An 18,603-nucleotide genomic window follows, 5' to 3' on the forward strand; every position below is an offset into this window, starting at 1 on the left:
CATATCGTGTATGAATGAAATGCAATGGCAAACATTCGATTTTTTATTATTATTGTTATTATGACTGACAGGAGTATGTTTACTTAAATACTAATACAAAGGTTAAAGGGAAACCTGATGTGAGCAACTTTAAATGCAACAATGTTGACACTTTGCTGAGCCATGACTTTGTGGGGTAAGATTACACACAGGCACCCCAACATTAACCTTTTCCTTTTTTGTGACTCCCTCCATTTGTTTCCAATTCACAGTATGACCTGCGCAGACATGAATGAACCCATCTATGATCAAAGTGATGAAAATGAAGCTGCGAAAAGTTGATCTTTTTCTTACTTCCTCTGTTTTTAAATGTTCAGAGCACCAGGGATACATCAAATATACACGTGTAACACATTTGGGGATGTCTGTTTGTACAAACCCTGATTTTTTACAAGCATCCTGTGTAAACCTCAATCGAATCAAATATAAAAACTACAAAAAAACCCTATTAATCATTATTTTTACAAGTAGATACAGCGTTGCAGTCAATGTTACAGTTTTGGCTTGTATCAGGGTAGTGGTGAGGGGAGTTGTGCTCTCTCTCTCTCTCTCTCTCTAAATATATATACTTATATATATATTCTATTAATAAAAGCTGCTCTTCTCACATTACCGTAACTGTCACCCCCATATCCGCCCATATATGAGTCACTGATGTTTCGTCATCAACCGGATGTCAATTTTTTCCTTTAGATAACAATCCCAAAACACTAGAGCGCTGGTGGAGATGTTACGCTCGCCTATTTATTGAAACCCAGTGGAATATTTTCATATATTAATGTAACTGTCTTTTTTAGATCTCTCTTCCTTCGGTTCTTCATCAGCAGCCAAACTCTTCATTTACTCTATGTCGTTCTCTTCATCGTCTTCCATCTGAGGCAGCTCTTTCTCTGGCAACAGGCCGTAGCTGTTGAGGAAACCCTCCACGTCAGTAGCAAAGAATTCTTCATTTAGATGCTGTGTGCAGGACAGGAAGTTTCCCAGTAGCTCTCCAGCTTTGTACACGAGCAGTGTGGGTAAATATTCATCCGAGAAGCGCTCGGCGGCACCGGAGGCGACGGCGTCAATCCTGCAGAACTTTACGGTGGGATACTCAGTGGCCAGGCAGTCAAGGCAGCTGTTGAGTGCCTCGCAGCCTTTAATCCCATTCTTGTAGATGTGCACAACCACAACCGTGCTGTGATGCTCCTTTTCAATAACTTCTAGGAAAGCCTCTCCACTGTCCAGGTCATACACGCCTTCAAACTTTGGCCCAAAGCTGAGCTTGTCATGCATCTCTTGCATGCACCGCTTTCTGTAGCTCTTTAGACATCCTTCATCCTCCTCCTTAAGCAGTTCGTACTCTTGGACACTCATCTGAAGGAAATATATTAAAACAGTAGTTACATTTTTGGGTTGATATTTATGTGCAGCATTTCGAATGGCAAACATTCGATGCTTGAGGCTAAATTTTTCTAAAATAACTCAGAGAATTTCTACAATTTCCTACACATCAGAGTTAAGAACTGGTTTAGTGCTGTGGGAACTGCTGTGTCATACCTTGCGGTTAAGGTTTGCTCTGGAGGTATCTTTTGCTCTGCTGGGGGATGACATTTGTCTCAGCAGTTCCCTTTTTGCAGGATTCAAGTTTTCTTGGTCCATGCTCTCCAACTTAAACCTCCTCCAGTCATTGATCACCCCTTTGGGGCCTACAGAGAAAGCAGATAGTTGTTTGTGTTCAGGGAAATTACTAATGTTTGTGCTAAACTATTTATGAACGCAGAGTGGCGAGAACGAAACAGGAGTGGGAAGACAGATGCTTCAACAGACAGGATTTAATTCATGTCTCTCAGTCCTGCATGTGGGAGCTGTGGTTTTATAAAGCAGTAGTCATAAAAATCTTGGTTTTAACAGTGATGTCGTATATATTTATGCTTTGAAACCACTGGTCACACTTATGGATAAGGCGTGTCTTTTTTCAGGAAGTGTACCAGTTACCTCAGTGTTGCATAATAAAAAGAAGATTAGAGCATCTGTTAACCTCTTACAATCCTCCAGGTCACTGATGTACGGTGGCCCTGAGAGGCCAAACGGTCTGCAAATTTTTTTTTAAAAAAAGCTGCAAAAGCACACAAAACACAACGGAAACAGGAAAAACGAAAACGGAAATAGGAAAAAACAGATTTCCAAAAGCACAGGGGAAGTGTTTCTGGGGAGACAATAACCCGACGGACCAGTTGCAGGAACCAAAACACGCTGGGTAAGTGTGTTTTATCATGATTCTTATATTGACGGACTTTTAGGCTAATAGTCAGGCTGACACCTTTCTCATCTTTTCTTTCCTCACAAAACCGACAGATCCTCCACTTCGTTTAAGTGTCTCCCAGCGCAATTCTTGGTTCCTGCAACTGGTCCGTCGGGTTATTGTCTCCCCAGAAATACTTCCCTCGTGCTTTTGGAAATCATTGTTTTCCTATTTCCGTTGTGTTTTGTGTGCTTTTGCAGTGTTTTTCTTATTGCTGGTGTTTTCTTAAGTTGACGTCTGTTTGGCCTGTTTAGAGCTTTGATTCTCAAACAATAAAAACACATCCACAGAGAATTTTATTTAAAAAGATGTGAAAGAGTGTCAGCAAACTCTTCCTCTGTTTCTTCACTTCAGTTTAACACACACAGACGACCCAGTTTTATAGAATCGTCCGTATGGTAGATTGAAAATGTTTATGACAACTAAAATGCATGCTTGAGATTTAATTTAAACAGTAATTTCTAAATATATGCTTGTTTATCATGTGACTCAAACTCGCCCTAACCCACGTGAAGTTGTGCTAGGTTGTGTTTGAGCCACAGCCCAAAGACATGGACGTGGGGTTGAAGTGCCCAGACTCTACAGATTTACACTTTGTTCTGCTTTTTTTACTCTTTTCAAACTATTTTCTCAGTGAACCATCTCATAGTGTTTGTGAAAACACCATAAGCACAAAGTGTGAGTTGCTGTGTGAGGTTTTAAACGGCATGTCTTCTCACCTGTGTGGGTCGCGGTCTCTTCCAAGTCAATCAGTTGCTCAGACATTTTCCTGGTTGGTTAGCTGGAGGATGAAAATCGAGAAAACGCCGACATGGCGCCATCAATGATTTAGATAATGTTTTGGTTGTCACTGCAACAGATTTAGAGTCACTGCTACTGGATATCCTGTGACTTCCGCGATTTTTAATTAAATGAATGCAGTCTAAGAGGATTACTGACCTGCGGCAGACTTACGTGCTTGCTGTAAGTCCTTAAAGCTACTGCTTGAAGAATGACCTGATGAAAGTGGCCACTAAAATCATGAAACGCAATCATAAACACAAGATTACACAATCACAGTGATGCTGCAAATTTAGTGATTAAAACAGATGTGTGAGTGCAACAGAAGCTACACATTTAGATGCATTAGCATATTCTTATTGCAAATATATTCTTAGTGCAAATAGTAGTAAAATTGCCTTCTTGCTAAACTTTTGACCTTCGCACTGCTTCCTAATGTCTCTGTGATGCTGCTGTTTGCACAGGTAGGTTGGCCTACATCCACCCCTATGCTGTAGCCAGTATCTGATTGGATTAAATGATCTGTCCCCAGGGTTCCAGTTAGTGCAGTCCTACTTCCTGTATGCAGTCACAATGCTCATCTGGGGGAATGATCTTTATGACCGCAGGTCTAAGTCGCAGTTCGCATGATGTGATTTTCTGTGATTAGCTCTAGCATTAGCAAATGGAGCTAGGTAAACAACCTATACTTATTATTATTATTTCAGGTCTTTTTCTCTGTGTGTGTTAGTGAGAAATAGACGTCTCGTAACCATTTGACTTCCAGTTAGTCACAGACCCGTGACTAAACTCAGCACCGACAGAATGAACTCTTTGTTTGTGCTCTGCGCAGAAGCTTTTACTTTAAGTCATCGAAGAAACTAAACAAGAATAAAGAAAAACAGTCCCTCTGATACATATCGTGGTAGCATAATGTAAATTATACACATGAAACATAAAAAGGGCCCCAAAGTCTGTGTATGTAAGCAAAACACAATGACCAAACAGCTCGTATACTTTAAATGATTTCGTTCAAAACGCAACTTCACATTTCTAAACCCGCCTGTTAGAGTTTTTACTGCATTACTAACAAAGGTTGTCTTACCTCCCACGGTCACAGTGAGGTCCTCCCTTTGTAGCAGCAGATAACCTTGCACTGATCTCCACTCGGTCACTTCACTGAGCTATCTGTTGCTGGACGGTGTGTGTTTTTGCGTGCATGCGTGTGTCTATTCCAGCCAATGAAATTGGTCTAATGGAGATTTCAAAAGCAACCCTGTAGACCGAACAGAAATAGAGTGCAGATCCTAAGAGGATTTCACCTCAGCAATTAGAAGACTCGACTTGATAAAGGCCTGACTACACTCGATGGAGAAAGAGAGAGAATGACAAAAAACAGAAAGAAAAAAGTTTCTTTTTTAAAAAGCTTCTTTTTTTCCCCCCCAATATCGCATTTAATGCATCACTTGATCAGGCAGCTGATAAGAGCCATCCCTATTCAAGAGCAGTACACAAAAGCCACTGTGTTGCATTTTTAATGAACAGCGCATTAAGAGTTAACTCGAGGAAAAGCACCATATCCCCAAGATGAACTTTCAAATAAAGTGATCCTGTCTGGAATTCAAAGTTCTTCCAGGCATAGAGCTTCACACGAAACACATGATGGGAATCTTTCAAAACACAAAACACCGCTAGCTAAGGGTGGGGAATATCTAGTGATACGCTTTGTCATGTGCTTCCCGACCGTTTTCCACACAAAAATCCCACTGTGGTCGCTTCTCATTTCTAAAACCTAGATTTCCCTCACATGTAGATTGGTAGTTAAGTTTCAGAATTATGTAAAATTTTATTTTGAGGTAACCCCCCCAAAAAACAATGTGAACAACTAAAAAGCCTCTATTCTTGATCCTGTTTTATTCACAGGTTATAACAAAGTAAGAAATACTGAGAATATTAAGAAAGACAAGTAGTAAGAACAAAGACAACTGTAAAAGTGTGTGGTTAGGTAATTAAGTTCTTCAAGTTAAGACAGAGTGAAAGTCGAAGAGTTCAGTGCGAGCTTATAAAACCTAAATTCTTCTTATAGTTTTGTAATGTAATGCGTGTTGTCTCCTTGCATGTCTCCACAGCTCAAGAATTTCTGCTTTTAAGTGGCAAAAGAGGAAGACGAGATTTCCTTTGGTTTAAGAATGTACACAGCTGTTCCTCAATATTAAAAGAGTCAATAACTAATCAGAAGGACGTTTATATGGATAATAAAGCAAAATTTTATCCCTTCGAGTTTTTATATTTTCCCAAATACGAGTGCTTGTTACTGATCCTTAAACAACAACATTACGCAGTAAACTGGTGACACACAGTGACGTAGAAATGGTAAACATTATTTTAGTAAACACATTTACTTTCCATTGCAGTTGAACTTTGCTCATCTGCCCAAAGCATCTGAATATCATTATCTTCACAGCAAACTGAGGTTGTTTGTTTGCCTTCAGAGCAACATAAATGCAGGTACTGCACCTTTCAAATTTTATAGTTTCGCAATCTTCCGTGCGAGAAAGAATCACCTCTTCGCACTCTTCGCCTTCATGCATCACTGTAAGCTTTCCGTTTTCTGAGTGCTGAATCACTGCAGCGCATTTAGGAAGGGCAAATGCTCTCCACGCCCACACGAGCGTGTTTGACTTCTGTCCTTCGTCTCTGCGTCTGTGTCCTGTCTTTATTGGCTTAAGGGATTACTGGACTTTTTTATTTAGGCACACAGAGCATGCATGTCAGGTGGGGTTCCATTATTCTCAGTCACTTGATAAGCCCGGGTTGCTTACAGTGGAATTCGGCTGAATATTTTGCACCTTTTGTGCTAAAACTGTCTGTCAGCAGCAGCTATCTATCTATCTGAAGGTTCTAAAAAAAGAGCAGTGACTATCTTTAACACCAACAACTGTGCAAGTTTTTTTTAAGTGTTTTTTTAGTGGCTTTTGTGAGAAAATGTTCTTTCAGTTGAATTCTTGAAATGAGCACAAGGTCACACAGCCTACTGCAAACCTTATATGTATTAGTGTTTTTTCTCATTTAATAATGAAGATACAAATTACCCAAATGGATCTTCTCATTGTTGGTATAATGGCTAACATAATAGTTTACTGCCAGTGTACTGCTAGCTCCGGGTCCAAGCCTGGATAAATGTGGAGGGTTTTGTCAGGAAGGGCATCTGGTGGAAAATCTTTGCCAAATACATCACGGAAGATTAGGATTTCCATACTGGATCGGCTGGGGAAGAGTTAACAATGACTGCATCTGATGTTGTTGGCCCACATTAGAAGGTGTTACTGTTGACTGAAGACAAAATAAGAGTAATGGAAGAAGATTCAGAGGCAGAGAAGGAAAGAAAAGCGGGAGTGTGGAGGTTAGACTAGAGGCTTTAAATGCAGGGACTACGACTGGTAAAGGGAGAGACCTGGCTGATATGATGGAGAAGAGGAAGGTAGATAAGGTGTGTGTGCAGGAGACCAGGTGGAAGAGAAGCAAGGGTGGGAGCTCTGGAGGTGGAGTCAAGTTGTTCATCATGGCGTAGATGTAGAAATGGAGTAGGGGTAACTAGACTGGATCATGGTTGACTGGTAGACTGGATCAGAAGACTTTAATGAACGTGTAGGTGAAGGGAACAGTGGTGATGAGGGGCTGTTGGGTAAGTATGGTGCTAGGGAGAGAAATGGTGGTCGTGGATTTTGTGAAAACCAAAGCGATAGCTGTGACAGACGGGGTGACAGAGGAGAGTAGGGAGGTGCACACTGGTGGACTACAACTTAGTCAGGAAGTGCAAACTGAAAGCGACAGGAGAGAGCAGGTTGCTCTCTGGGGAGGATGTAGATGTAGATGTAGGCAGCATCGGATAGCAGTCTGTATGACGGCTTTGGAAGTCGAGAAAAGGCAGCGAGCGAAGGTGGGGGCAAGGATTAAATGTTGGAAGCAGAAGAAGGAGGAATGTTGAGTTAAGCGTGATGCCGAGACAGGCTCTGGGTGGTAAGAGTTACCAGATGAATGAGCAAGTATAGGAAATGATTCAAAGAAAGAGGTTAGTGAAGAAAAAGTGGGATCATCAGGGAGATGATTAAAGTAGGTGATGGGAGGCCAGATGTACAGCAAAGTAAGAAGTGACAAAGGCTGAAAGTGAGGGTAGATACTAATGAAGGAGAACAGGACTGTACGAGTGAAGAGAGTGTGTCGAGAAGATGGGGACAGATGGAGGACAGTTAGTGAATCAGATTCAGTAAAAGGACTAGATGTTACAGTCCCTGATAATGCATTGATTTAAATGGAGAGAATCTTGAGGGATGGCTGTTATGAGGAAAGGCAGCGGCACACATCGTTGTGTGCCTCGACTTTCTGTGTTTTACCCAGGCTAATCTGCCATTTTTCTTCCTTGGTTAGTTTTAGGGATTAGAGATGTGATCAAGCTTATCATATTAAATTTGGGACACATCGTCAGCAGTGGACCTTGGATTCATCGGGTGTTTCGGCCATTATCACCAGACAGCCTCATCCAAGGAGGCCCTGCCAGGGTTGATCAGGCCCCGGAGTGTGTCACTGGTTTATGTTAAATTGTTTTTTCTCTTCTTCTTTCTTCTGTTTAGTTTTCTACAGTTTATTTTCTTCTATCTATTCACTGCAACTGAGAAGTAATACTAACCTCTTTAATACTTATGGAGCCTCACTTCTTCAAAGGGATAGAAAAGGAAGTAGATAGGATCACTGAGCAGGAAGCTACGATGTATTCTTTCATCATGCTTGTACCACTGAAGTTTCCTCCACCGTCCACTCCACTTAATTGCGACCTGATGCCATGGTCTAAATGTAACATTAAAATATGAAATACTGAAATACAAATAAAAAAGTTCACTTATCAAACGGGAGGCTAAAAGAGCAGGTGGTTGAACACTACCAGGGATCTAACTGTGCACATGCCCGATTAAGTGGCTCTGTTATATCATCGTTAATTGGATCGCTTCCCTTGGCTGTAAAAGGTCAAGACAAGCCGAGACAGCTCTTGAACGCTAGAGGTCAGCCTTCATCCTAATTCATTTGACTTTCAAAGACTGAAAGGATGGAAACAGTTTCTCTCATTAGCTTTTTTCACAGTTCTCCAGCTGAACTCCTCACAGCATTTCTTACTTGCGACCAACAGAAAGAGTATTTCTGTTTCTGTTGATATTTGAAAATGGTATTTAAGACACAGACAAATCATTAAGTACAGCTGGTTCTCCTTCACGACGTAGTCTTAGAAGAGTAAATAATGTAATCTACTTTTCTCCATAGGTTGAAATACAGCTGCACATAAAGTTGCATATGCACCCACTTATTTAACATAGATTTTCTTTGCCTCGTACCCTTACATCATTTCTTTTGCATTTAATGCAGAATACCATTTTATCGACTACATTTGTCTCCAGTCCTCTCGCATTTTGTATTTTGTGATTTTGTGGTTTGGTAAAATAACAATGAAAATGTTGAAAATTTAACAAAAGCACCCCCCAGCCTCTTCACAGTTCAACTCCAGAAACATCCTGGCTCCTTATTTCTTCATGACTCGCCAAAGCCACCATGCTTTTGTTTGGTTTATAAATACGCATTCACATCTACCAGCATGTCAGGCGCCGGGTCATTTAAAAGGCACGTCAGATTGCTGCTTTTAGGTTTCAGTGGCAGGTGGGAAAATAATAAAATAGAGACCAGGAGTAAACAAAACGATCGTATGCGTCATCTTGCCTCTCCCACCGCAGTAGGTTTCAGCTAATGCTTTACATACCTTTATGCTGCGGTTTCCCAGTAACATGGTCTTTACGTATCACTGAGGCATGAAGAGCAACATGAAGGTGTGGAGTGTTGCTGGTTTTATGTAATAGATGTAAGAGATCTCTCTTGTGTCCGGTCCTGTGGGCAGGAGAAAGGAGTCCCTCTACCTGCATATTACTCAGGTTACTCAGTCATGTTTGCATTCCTGAGATAGGAAGGAAGCAACGGCTTTTCCCGAGGCTATCGGCCATTTAAATATTTACAGCAAAAATGATGTTTTCATCAGCTAGAAAGGGGACAATGACAGATTTGTTCTTGAAAGAGAAGTTTGATTTACTCTGCTGTTTTTAGGTCTTGACACAAGTTTAAGTCAAGTGCCAAGTGCCTGCTGCCATTTCTAACAACCTTCTTAATCTAAAACATTTTAACTCGTGATAAATGTTTATATTATAATTAAAAGTAATCTATTAAAAAGTATATATTTTACTCTGCTCCACAATAGCAAACCTTTGGGTGTTTTATTGCTTTTTGGTCTGTAAAAAAAGCAAAACATTTATGGTTCTGTAAGTTTCCCCTGACCGCGATTAGACCTAGTTTGTCTTCTTGGTGTGATGCGGTCATTCCTAGCAGTCTTCCAATATTATGACAGCTGTGGGCTATTACGTGGTTAGGAGAAAGTCTGAAAGTCCAGCGTTGCTTTACTTGAGGCACAAAAAAATCCACTCCGCTGAGTCAGGAACTTTCATTTCCAGTTGAAGAGATATCACAAACTGGCTGTTACCGGCTGTCTCATCTGGCTCCATGATGGTGAGTAAAAAAAACAAAAAAGATGAGACACTGAACATGCGTCAGGCGATTCTTAATTAGGTATTGTTTGCTCATAGTCCAGAGGTTTTTCCTCCATTTTTCATACCGAGGTCAGAAGTTTAGCTTTGCTGTGAATGATGATCTCCTTTTCACAAACCGCTTCGACTTTACTTGTAAAAAAAAAAGGCTTTCTGCCTGTCTAATTAGTTATAACTTATAGGACGTATAGTTGTAACTATGTATAGCTATACCTATACATCCATCCATCTTATTCCGCTTATCTGGGGCCCGGTCGCGGAGGGAGCAGCCTAAGCGGAGAAGAAGCCCAGACCTCCCTCTCCCCAGGCACCTCCTCCAGCTAGTCCAGGGGAACACCAAGACATTCCCAGGCCAGCTGAGAGATGTAATGTCCTGGGTCCGCCCCGGGCCTCCTTCCAGTGCATGCCCAGAACATGTCACCCAGGAGGCGCCCAGGAGGCGCCCAGGAGGAATCCTTGTCAGATGCCCGAACCACTTCAACTGGCTCCTTTCGATGCAGAGGAGCAGCAGCTCTACTCTGAGCCCCTCCCAGATGGCCGAACTCCTCACCCTGTCTCTAAGGGAGAGGCCAGCCAACCTTCGGAGGAAGCCCCTTTTCTGCCGCTTGTATCTGCGATCTCGTTCTTTCGGTCACTACCCACAGGCGAGGTGAGGTGAGGGTAGGGACCGGTAAATTTAGAGCTCTCACACTCAGCTCTCTCTTCATCATGACGGCCCGGTACAGCTTCCACATCCCTGCAGCCGCAGCACCAATCCATCTGTCGATCTCCCTTCTACCGTCACTCCTGAACAAGACCCCGAGATACTTAAACTCTTCCTCTTGGGTCAGGAACTCGTGCCATTATATAGTTAAATAAGACTCTCTCTTACCTCATAAACCAAAGAAATATTTTTAAAAAACCTCAATCAATTACTGTAACATACATAAGGAATCTTAAATCCAAATGAATTTGGCAGTAGGTTTGATTCAAAGACCTGCTGAATTGCAAAATCTTGACAAGAGTAACTGATCAATAAATTATAAACTGAGGGAGGCTATAATAATAAAATAAAATATCTGACAAACACAGATTATCCAAGGTAACTACAATAGAAATCCATTCATCTATCCATCCTCTTCTGCTTATCCTCGCCAGGGTCAGAGGAAGATGGAGCCTATCCCGGCTCTATAGGGCAAAAGACAGGGTACATCCTAGGCAGGTTGTTAGTCTGTCACAGGGCAAACACATACCATTCGCACTCACATTCACACCAATGGGCAGTTTAGAATCTCTAATAAACTGTGGGAGGAAGCTGGAGTAGAACCACACAAACACAGAGAGCGCTAACTCCACACACAAAGGCCTCGGACGGATCACAGAGTCAAATCAGGACCTTGTGGCTGTGAGGCAACAGTGCTAACCACCACGCCACTGTGCTGCCCGCAGACTGCACTGCCTCTGGTAAACTGACTCCTTACACTTAAAAAAATAAATAAATATATATACATATATATAATTTGACTGAGCACACGTGGTATTGCATTCAGCTCAGTTACAGAGAGATGCTGGGAAATAGCTCTGAAAGTTAGAGTTATTATGTCTGCTTACTACGGGGGAAAATAGAAAATCTGCTTGGAATAAACCTCTTAAAGCTCTAATGAACTGGATGAACCCAACGTCCTCATACCACACTTGTTTCCACTGCTCTCACTTACAGTAAGTTACACCAAATTCTTACTTAATGCACTGAGTCTACGTTAAAGGGGGGGCGGAAAGTCTGATCAAGTCCAGAGAGACTCAAGTTAGTTCTGTGGCTAAAATGAGGAAAAAATTGTTTGGTTTGAAGGTTATGTCTGAATGAGTCCCCCACAGTCTGCATGTGAGCGCAGGGAATCTTACTGAATCTCACTGGGAATCTGGGAGTCATTTGTCTGATCTTATGGAGAAAGTTTGAGTCAGTGATTCATTGTGAGCAAAATGTTTTTCTATGTGTGAAATTAAAGAATGATCTGCGTGCAAAGTCATGGCACACATGACAAAACAACCATAAACACACAAAGGTCTATTTAAAACTGAAACTTGTTACATGAGAGCTGCTCAGTCTCCTGGGCACCCTGGCTTTTAGTGTGCAAGCACAGACTCAGTCACTTTGTTTTATTTGAGGATTTTTAGTGTGTATTTACTGTTAGTTGTGTTAGTTAGTGTATATTTTGTATAGAACTTTGGTCACTTAGGTTATTTAAATTATGCTATAAAAATAAACTTTTCCTTGACTTGAAACCAAAGAGAACATATTTCCTTTTTTCTTTTAAAAAGCCTTTGCACTCATGACAATGTGCCAAAAGGTAGAAACTTCCACCGTCATGCACTGAGTCTTTTATATCGCCAATTAATTTAACCAAAAATGTTCATTCAAATTTTTTGTGTTTGTGTTTGTGTCGAATATAAACAGCATTTATATAAAATGATTTGACCTCACCTGTGGTCACGAGCTGTGGGTAGTGACCGAAAGAACGAGATCGTGGATATAAGCGTCAGAAATGGGCTTCCTCCGAAGGGTGGCTGGACTCTCTCTGAGATAGGGTGAGAAGTTCGGCCATCCGGGAGGAGCTCAGAGTAGAGCTGCTGCTCCACATCCAAAGGAGCCAGTTTAGGTGAAGTGGTTTGGGCATCTGACAAGGATGCCTCCTGGGTGAGGTGTTCTGGGCATGTCCCACCGGGAGTGTCACGATATTCGATGGCAGATCGTGGAGTTGCGGAAAAGGAGGACAAAAAGTGCAGAACTCTAATGATGAAGGAAAGTGGATTTATTTACAGTGAACAAAGAAGTACAGTGCAAATGTCCGTGAATGTGAAAAAGTAGCAACTCCAAAAACACTCCTGTTCCCACACCATTGACTCCAGAAACACGCTCTGTTCCCTGATTCCTGGCAACACACAACACACACACAGCAGGATCATCCACAATAGTGAGGGTTTCTTCATACAAAGCCCACGGCTGTACTAACGAGTGAGACTCAAGGATCCAGCGCCAACCAGAGCGGTAGGTGTGGCTGCCTCCAGCGCAGTAACACTTCGGGGGTCGCGATCCCTCAGGTGACCTAAAACACCCGGGAGCACATATGGAGAGATGGGGGAAAAAGAGAGAAAACAACACACGACAGGAGGAGGCCACAGGGCAGACCCAGGACACGCTGGAGAGATTACGTCTGTCTCCTGGTCCTGGGAACACTTTAGCATTTCCCCTGAACAAGCTGGAGGAGGTGGCCGGTGAGAGGGAGGTCTGGGCTTCTCTGCTTCGGCTGCTGCCCCCGCGACCCGGCCCCGGATAAGCGGAAGAAGATGGATGGATTTGAAATATCTTTGAAGTCTATGTGTCATTAATGTCAGCTTAGTTTGTAAGTAAAGATTAGTTCACAAAGCTTTACTGACTCTAATTTTGGACACTTGTGTGTTACTTTTTCATAGATAAATAAATTAATAACGTTGAATATGATGCACCAAGCGGGAGGTTTTTATTCTCTTCTTTATTCTCTCTCTTTTTTTACTCTTTTTTTTAATATTATGATTTATCTGGAAAGCATAATGAATAATAAAGATAATAATGTGCTGTCTTGGTGAATACCTGAAACAGTGTCGCTGGAGAATCAAAAGCCTCGTTTGTTTCAGACCATTCAACGCCCTTAAATAAATCCATATGATGTCAGATATGATCTCTGCGTAGCTTTGACACTTTCTAGCCTACTCAGCTTTTCAAGAGTGGGTGAGTACTCGCGTGAAACCTTTCTATGTAACATAAAATCCAGGTAAGAAACCTGTTCACACCCAGTTCTGAGAGTGGAAATTAGCTTTGAGGGAGCCAATGTTTGCCTTTGTGTTAATCTAAGCTCAGACTGTGGAAGTGGACAGTATTTTCCCACGTTTTAGTTTTTATATTCACTATCGTTGTCAGTGTTATACCTGAAAAATGGCATTATAGTATTATAGCACACAAAGCTTTGTATTTAATCTGCTGGACAGAAGATTTGACTAAAGCCCCCTGATTCACGTGCATGCAGACTGTGTGTTAAAGTATTGTGAAATCTTTTGCGTAAGAGAGGAAGAAAAGGAGTGACTCTTGTGTCTATCACTGTTGCTACTACTACGTTCATAACTACTCACTTACTCATCACAAAGCTATGCTGTTTTCATCCGATTAGCTGCGCTTTATTTGTTTGACTTCAGTGGGAAAAAGTGACGCACATTTTAAAAACACTGAGCAGCGTTAAGTGTGTTTAAACCTGCCGCTGGGAGGAGCTCACAGAGCACACGGAAAAGAGAGACTTCACATATCAGTGTTGGTCAGTTTTTTTAATTTATCTTTGAAATGGCCAAAATTTACCATAATAATGCAGGCATAAATAAATAAATATATGAATATTATTTTAAAACTGGTCTGAACTCAGGGCCTCTGCTCCTGGCTGACAGCCGGCACACAATGCACCCGACCCCTACGGCGCCTCCTGCGGGTGGTGGGCCTGCAGGAGAATGAGTCCATGTCCCCTTTTCGGGCTGTGCCCGGCGGGGCCCCATGGACTAAGGCCCGGCCACAAGACACTCGCACTCGGGCACCCTCTCCGGGCCTGGCTCCAGGGCGGGGCCCCGGTAACCCTATCCCGGCCAGGGTGAACTGTTCCCTCGATGGTTTTCTCATAAGGGTCTTCTGAATCGCTCTTTGTCTGGTCCCTCACCCAGGACCAATTTGCCATGAGAAACCCTGTCAGGGGGTAGAAGCCCCCAGACAACCTGGCCCCTGGGATCCCTGGGACACACAAACTGCTCCACCACGATAAGGTGGTTCGAGCATCTGACAAGGATGCCTTCTGGGCACCTCCTGGGTGAGGTGTTCTGGGCATGTCCCACTGGGAGGAGGCCCCGGGGCAGACCCAGGACACGCTGAAGAGATTATATCTCTCGCCTGGCCTGGGAATGTCTTGGTGTTCCCCCGGACACGCTGGAGGAGGTGGCTGGAGAGGGAGGTCTGGGCTTCTTCTATGCTTAGGCTGCTGCCCCCGCAACCCGGCCCCAGATAAGTGGAATAAGATGGATGGATGGATGCTCTGAACTCTCAAAGTGAAAAATCTAAAAGTGGGTTAAGAAAGTAATGCATGTCAATAATCAAGTTATAACACTGCAGTGTGATAAAAGTGATTTGTACATGAATTTTTTAGCATCTAATACATAACAACAAAATTTAAAAAATTCAAAATTTGCCATTAAATTACAGACTTACTGGCTGTAATCAGCTAATCACATGGTAGCAGCTGAGTTCAAACGTTTTTTTGAAGTTGGCAATAAGCTTACACCTTTGAGATACGGTGACACAGGAGATTCTTGTCATGGATGCACAGCTGACAAACGTGCAGCAATTATGCGATGCTATCATGTGACTATGGACCAGAACCTCTGAGGAATGGAGATCTAGCACAGTACTAGCAAGCGTCCAACAAGTATATGGCACATCCACAGAAGAATTTTAAATCTTTAAAGAGGGTGAAGATGGGATAAGTAGCATATTCTTGTCTGAATTTGGAAAGTTGGATGAAATTCAGTCCTGAAAGGAAAAGCTGAAGGATATTCAACCTGCATACCATTAGCATGAAAGGAAAAGTAATTTGATTTCCATAATTAGATAAAAACAAGAAAAAACTGTGACATAAAAAAGCAAATGTCAATACTTTAAGGTAGGAGAAGGACAAAAGCTTGTAAAGATCTATACGAAACAATGACATGTGCTATGATGAAGGCAATGTGTGACAATAAATAAATAAATACAAGTTAGCTCTAAGTGCGTTCATGGTTTTGAAACGTGCCAATCACAGATAACAAAGGGCACTCCTCAGCCACAACCCGTTTGTGTGACGCACGACTACAATAATAAGAATCTCAGAGACCTTCGCAAAAAATTCCCAGAACAGATTATCTGCATACAATCTCTGTACCATTATTAGCCACATACAAGAGAGAAGTTTGCTTAGACGCTCTGTTGAAAAGCGTAATAAAAGCTTTAAATTTAGCTGAATTCTTCATAACCCTCACTCCTCTTCTCTGTTCTTTCTAAGCTTTTCTCAAATAAAATCGCTGAAAGTTGTCACGATACAGAAAGACATATAATAAAGATACGTAAAACAAACGGAGGCAAATGACCAGGAAACGTTTGTTTATATCTCCTCGTAATGCAGCAAGGAAACAACAACAGACTGTGGAAGTTTGCTGAGGAGTACATGCCTTCTCTTTCACTGTTTACAAGAAAGAAGGTTAACCGTGAGTCTGATTTAGAATCTGTATCAATAAAAGAACAGGAGCGACAGGATATCCCAGCACTATTTATAACTGTAGTATAGTATTGCACCTTTCTTTTTGTAACCACACATCTCTTTGTTACAAGAGAGTCGTTATCCCCAGAAAACAATTGGCACAAGATGCATTTACTGTCAGTAAAACATGCAGGAAAAGACAGTTATTAAATTAGAAAATGATGAATACTATTCAAATTAATTTATTAATTAATCTATTCATAATCATGCATTTGCTCAATTGCTTTGGAAAATTTGTATCTGGAAACGATTCAGCATGTGACGACTTGCACGATGAAATCATGAAACTTAAAACTTCAACTGAAAGATTTCTACTTAAAAATGATGATTTATAAACCTTCAAATGTCATTTGAGCCAAAGAATGAGAAAAGCTAATATAGTGAATATTTATATAGTAATATTGCAGTTTGTAGGTAATAAGTCAGTAGTTTCCTGGAATAAAGGCTTTTGTCATTTTCCAGGTACATCTCCCAGGTAGATTTGTCCACGCGCACACATCAATACCTCCACCCTTCCTGTTGTCTCATGCTTCTTCGGTAGCTGTCTTCCTCTCAGATTCGGAGTATTTACATGTAATCTCTGACTGACAGTGATTCATCCACTGTAAATACACAAATTACCGGCTCTGGGTTGCTTTCGTAAGCACAAACACCAAAACTGTCGTGGTTCTGTAACTGTATACCCAAGCCCACATAGTTAGGGTTGCAGGAATCAGCTGAAAGTTGTAAAGGTGAAGTTTTAAGTTACTGGCGCTAGAATGTTTTTTTTTTTTTGTTTACTCAACAGGAATTTGTGTGTGTGTGTGTTTTAAAGGTAGAGGTACATGTAACTGAAGCTAGAATGGCATCATTAACCTCACAGGTGAATTTTAATTAGGTAAACATGAACATTTGAATTGTGAAAACTGCAGACAAAAGCTGAGAAAACTCAAAAAGCTACTGAGTCAGTTTGCCTTGATTCAAAAAAACATATTATTATTATTATTATTTTGGACGGTGCATGACTTTAATAACACTATTTAAGAGCCGCACACACCCTATGACACAGCACAATGCGGAGATGAATGAGTGGAAGAGATGGGTAGAAGCAGAACTTTCACAGTTTAATAAGCTCATTATGTTATAATTAGTTTTTGTATGAAGGGTGATCAAATTTACACTGATAAAATAAATAAATAAATAATCTTATTTTACCTACTGTCAACAAATTACATGAAGGAAACAAACCAATAATGAACCGATTTAGCCTAATTAAGAAAAATCACTGCACAGTCCACAAATATTTTATTAGGACATCCTTCTTACTTACTTAGACTTAGATCCTCCCATGGTTTATGTGGCATATCGGGAGGCAAACGAACGCCACCAGGCTCGATCTTGTGCCCGGGCTTCAGCTTCTTCCAACGATATATTCGATGTCTTTAGGTCTTGATGGAATGACCTTCGCCAGGTGTTGCGGGGACGTCCTCGTGGTCTTTTAACGCCCAGGGGTTGCCAGCGCATCGCTGTTTTTGGAATCTGTGCGTCATCCATGCGGAGGATATGGCCGGCCAGTTGGAGCCTTTTGCGTGCAACGATGTTGTGAAGTTTGACTGTGCCGCTCCTTCGCAGGATCTCCTCGTTGGTAATGTGGTCGGTGTAGCGGATCCTCAGAATCCGGCGAAGACATCGCTGCTGAAAGACGTCGAGCTTGCTGTTGATGCAGGCCGACACCTTCCAAGTCTCGCTGGCATAAATGGCGGTTGGGATCACAATTGAATTAAACAAGCGGAGTTTGATCTTGAGGGAGATGGTCGGGGAGGACCAGATCTTGTTCATCCTTCGAAATACTGCAGCTGCCTTTCCAATGAACCTGGAATGCTCGTGTGCTGGATACAATGCAACCCTTATTGGCAAGACCTAATATATGATGATGAAAGAAACAGAAGCTTTAGGATCATAACCTGATGTGGTACAGGCTCAGGTAAGCCAGGAGTTGTTACTGAACACTCTCTAAACTATTTTCACAGAATATCCTGTAGTGTTTGCACTCTGCAAAATGATTCAATTCAATTCAATTCAATTCAAGTTTTATTGACGTAGTGCTCCAATAATAGATCGAAAACCCCAACAATCAGATGACCCCCTATGAGCAAGCAGTTGGCAACAGTGGGAAGGAAAAACTCCCTTTTAACAGGAAGAAACCTCCCACAGAACAAGGCTCAGGGAGGGGCGGGGCCATCTGCTGTAACCGGCTGGGTGTGAGGGAGTGAAGACAGGACAGAGGCACGCTGTGGAAGCGAGCTAGAGATGAATAATAATTAATGATTAAGTGGAGTAAAACAAACAGGGAATGAGCAAAGATGAAATGCTGAGGACATGATGGGAAATGTGGTTATTATTCCTCCAGTGTCACTGCACAATGCCAAATCTTCATCTTTACTTCACCTTTAGCGAAACCTGGCTGAGAGGTCAACCGTGGGCCAGAAAGAAAACCTATGTTTGATGTTGAAAGGCACCGTTTTCTTTGAAAGTGGCCTCAGCAAAGTTTGACGCATTCCCTCCATTT

At 41.8% G+C, this 18,603-nt stretch overlaps 1 protein-coding gene across 3 annotated transcripts; it reads right to left on the bottom strand.

Moving 5' to 3' along the window:
- Positions 1-30: 30 nt before the first annotated feature.
- Positions 31-9,994, bottom strand: pdcb (phosducin b). Of its 3 annotated transcripts, XM_003445053.5 has the most exons (7): positions 8,886-9,994; positions 7,770-7,927; positions 4,188-4,358; positions 3,263-3,335; positions 3,043-3,104; positions 1,579-1,727; positions 31-1,395 (listed from the first exon to the last, which is right to left on the bottom strand). In XM_003445053.5, exons 5-7 carry the CDS (start codon positions 3,086-3,088, stop codon positions 880-882), a joined length of 711 nt encoding a protein of 236 aa, XP_003445101.1. In that variant the 5' UTR covers positions 3,089-3,104; positions 3,263-3,335; positions 4,188-4,358; positions 7,770-7,927; positions 8,886-9,994; the 3' UTR covers positions 31-879. The 3 variants fall into 3 exon arrangements, with proteins under 3 accessions (XP_003445101.1, XP_005451905.1, XP_003445102.1); XM_005451848.4 differs by lacking the exons at positions 7,770-7,927; positions 8,886-9,994 and having other exon boundaries at positions 3,278-3,335; positions 4,188-7,451; XM_003445054.5 differs by lacking the exons at positions 3,263-3,335; positions 7,770-7,927; positions 8,886-9,994 and having other exon boundaries at positions 4,188-7,451.
- Positions 9,995-18,603: the final 8,609 nt, after the last annotated feature.

Source organism: Oreochromis niloticus, linkage group LG17 (assembly GCF_001858045.2).
Source record: "Oreochromis niloticus isolate F11D_XX linkage group LG17, O_niloticus_UMD_NMBU, whole genome shotgun sequence".
Lineage (NCBI taxonomy): Eukaryota > Metazoa > Chordata > Actinopteri > Cichliformes > Cichlidae > Oreochromis > Oreochromis niloticus.

Bases quoted from the DNA above. Each gene is read 5' to 3' on its own strand.
- pdcb (XM_003445053.5), bottom strand. From the start codon at position 3,088: ATGTCTGAGCAACTGATTGACTTGGAAGAGACCGCGACCCACACAG. The intron at 1,728-3,042 runs GTGAGAAGACAT...CTTTCTCTGTAG, and splicing joins AGAGACCGCGACCCACACAG to GCCCCAAAGGGGTGATCAAT. The intron at 1,396-1,578 runs GTATGACACAGC...TATTTCCTTCAG, and splicing joins GAGCAAACCTTAACCGCAAG to ATGAGTGTCCAAGAGTACGA.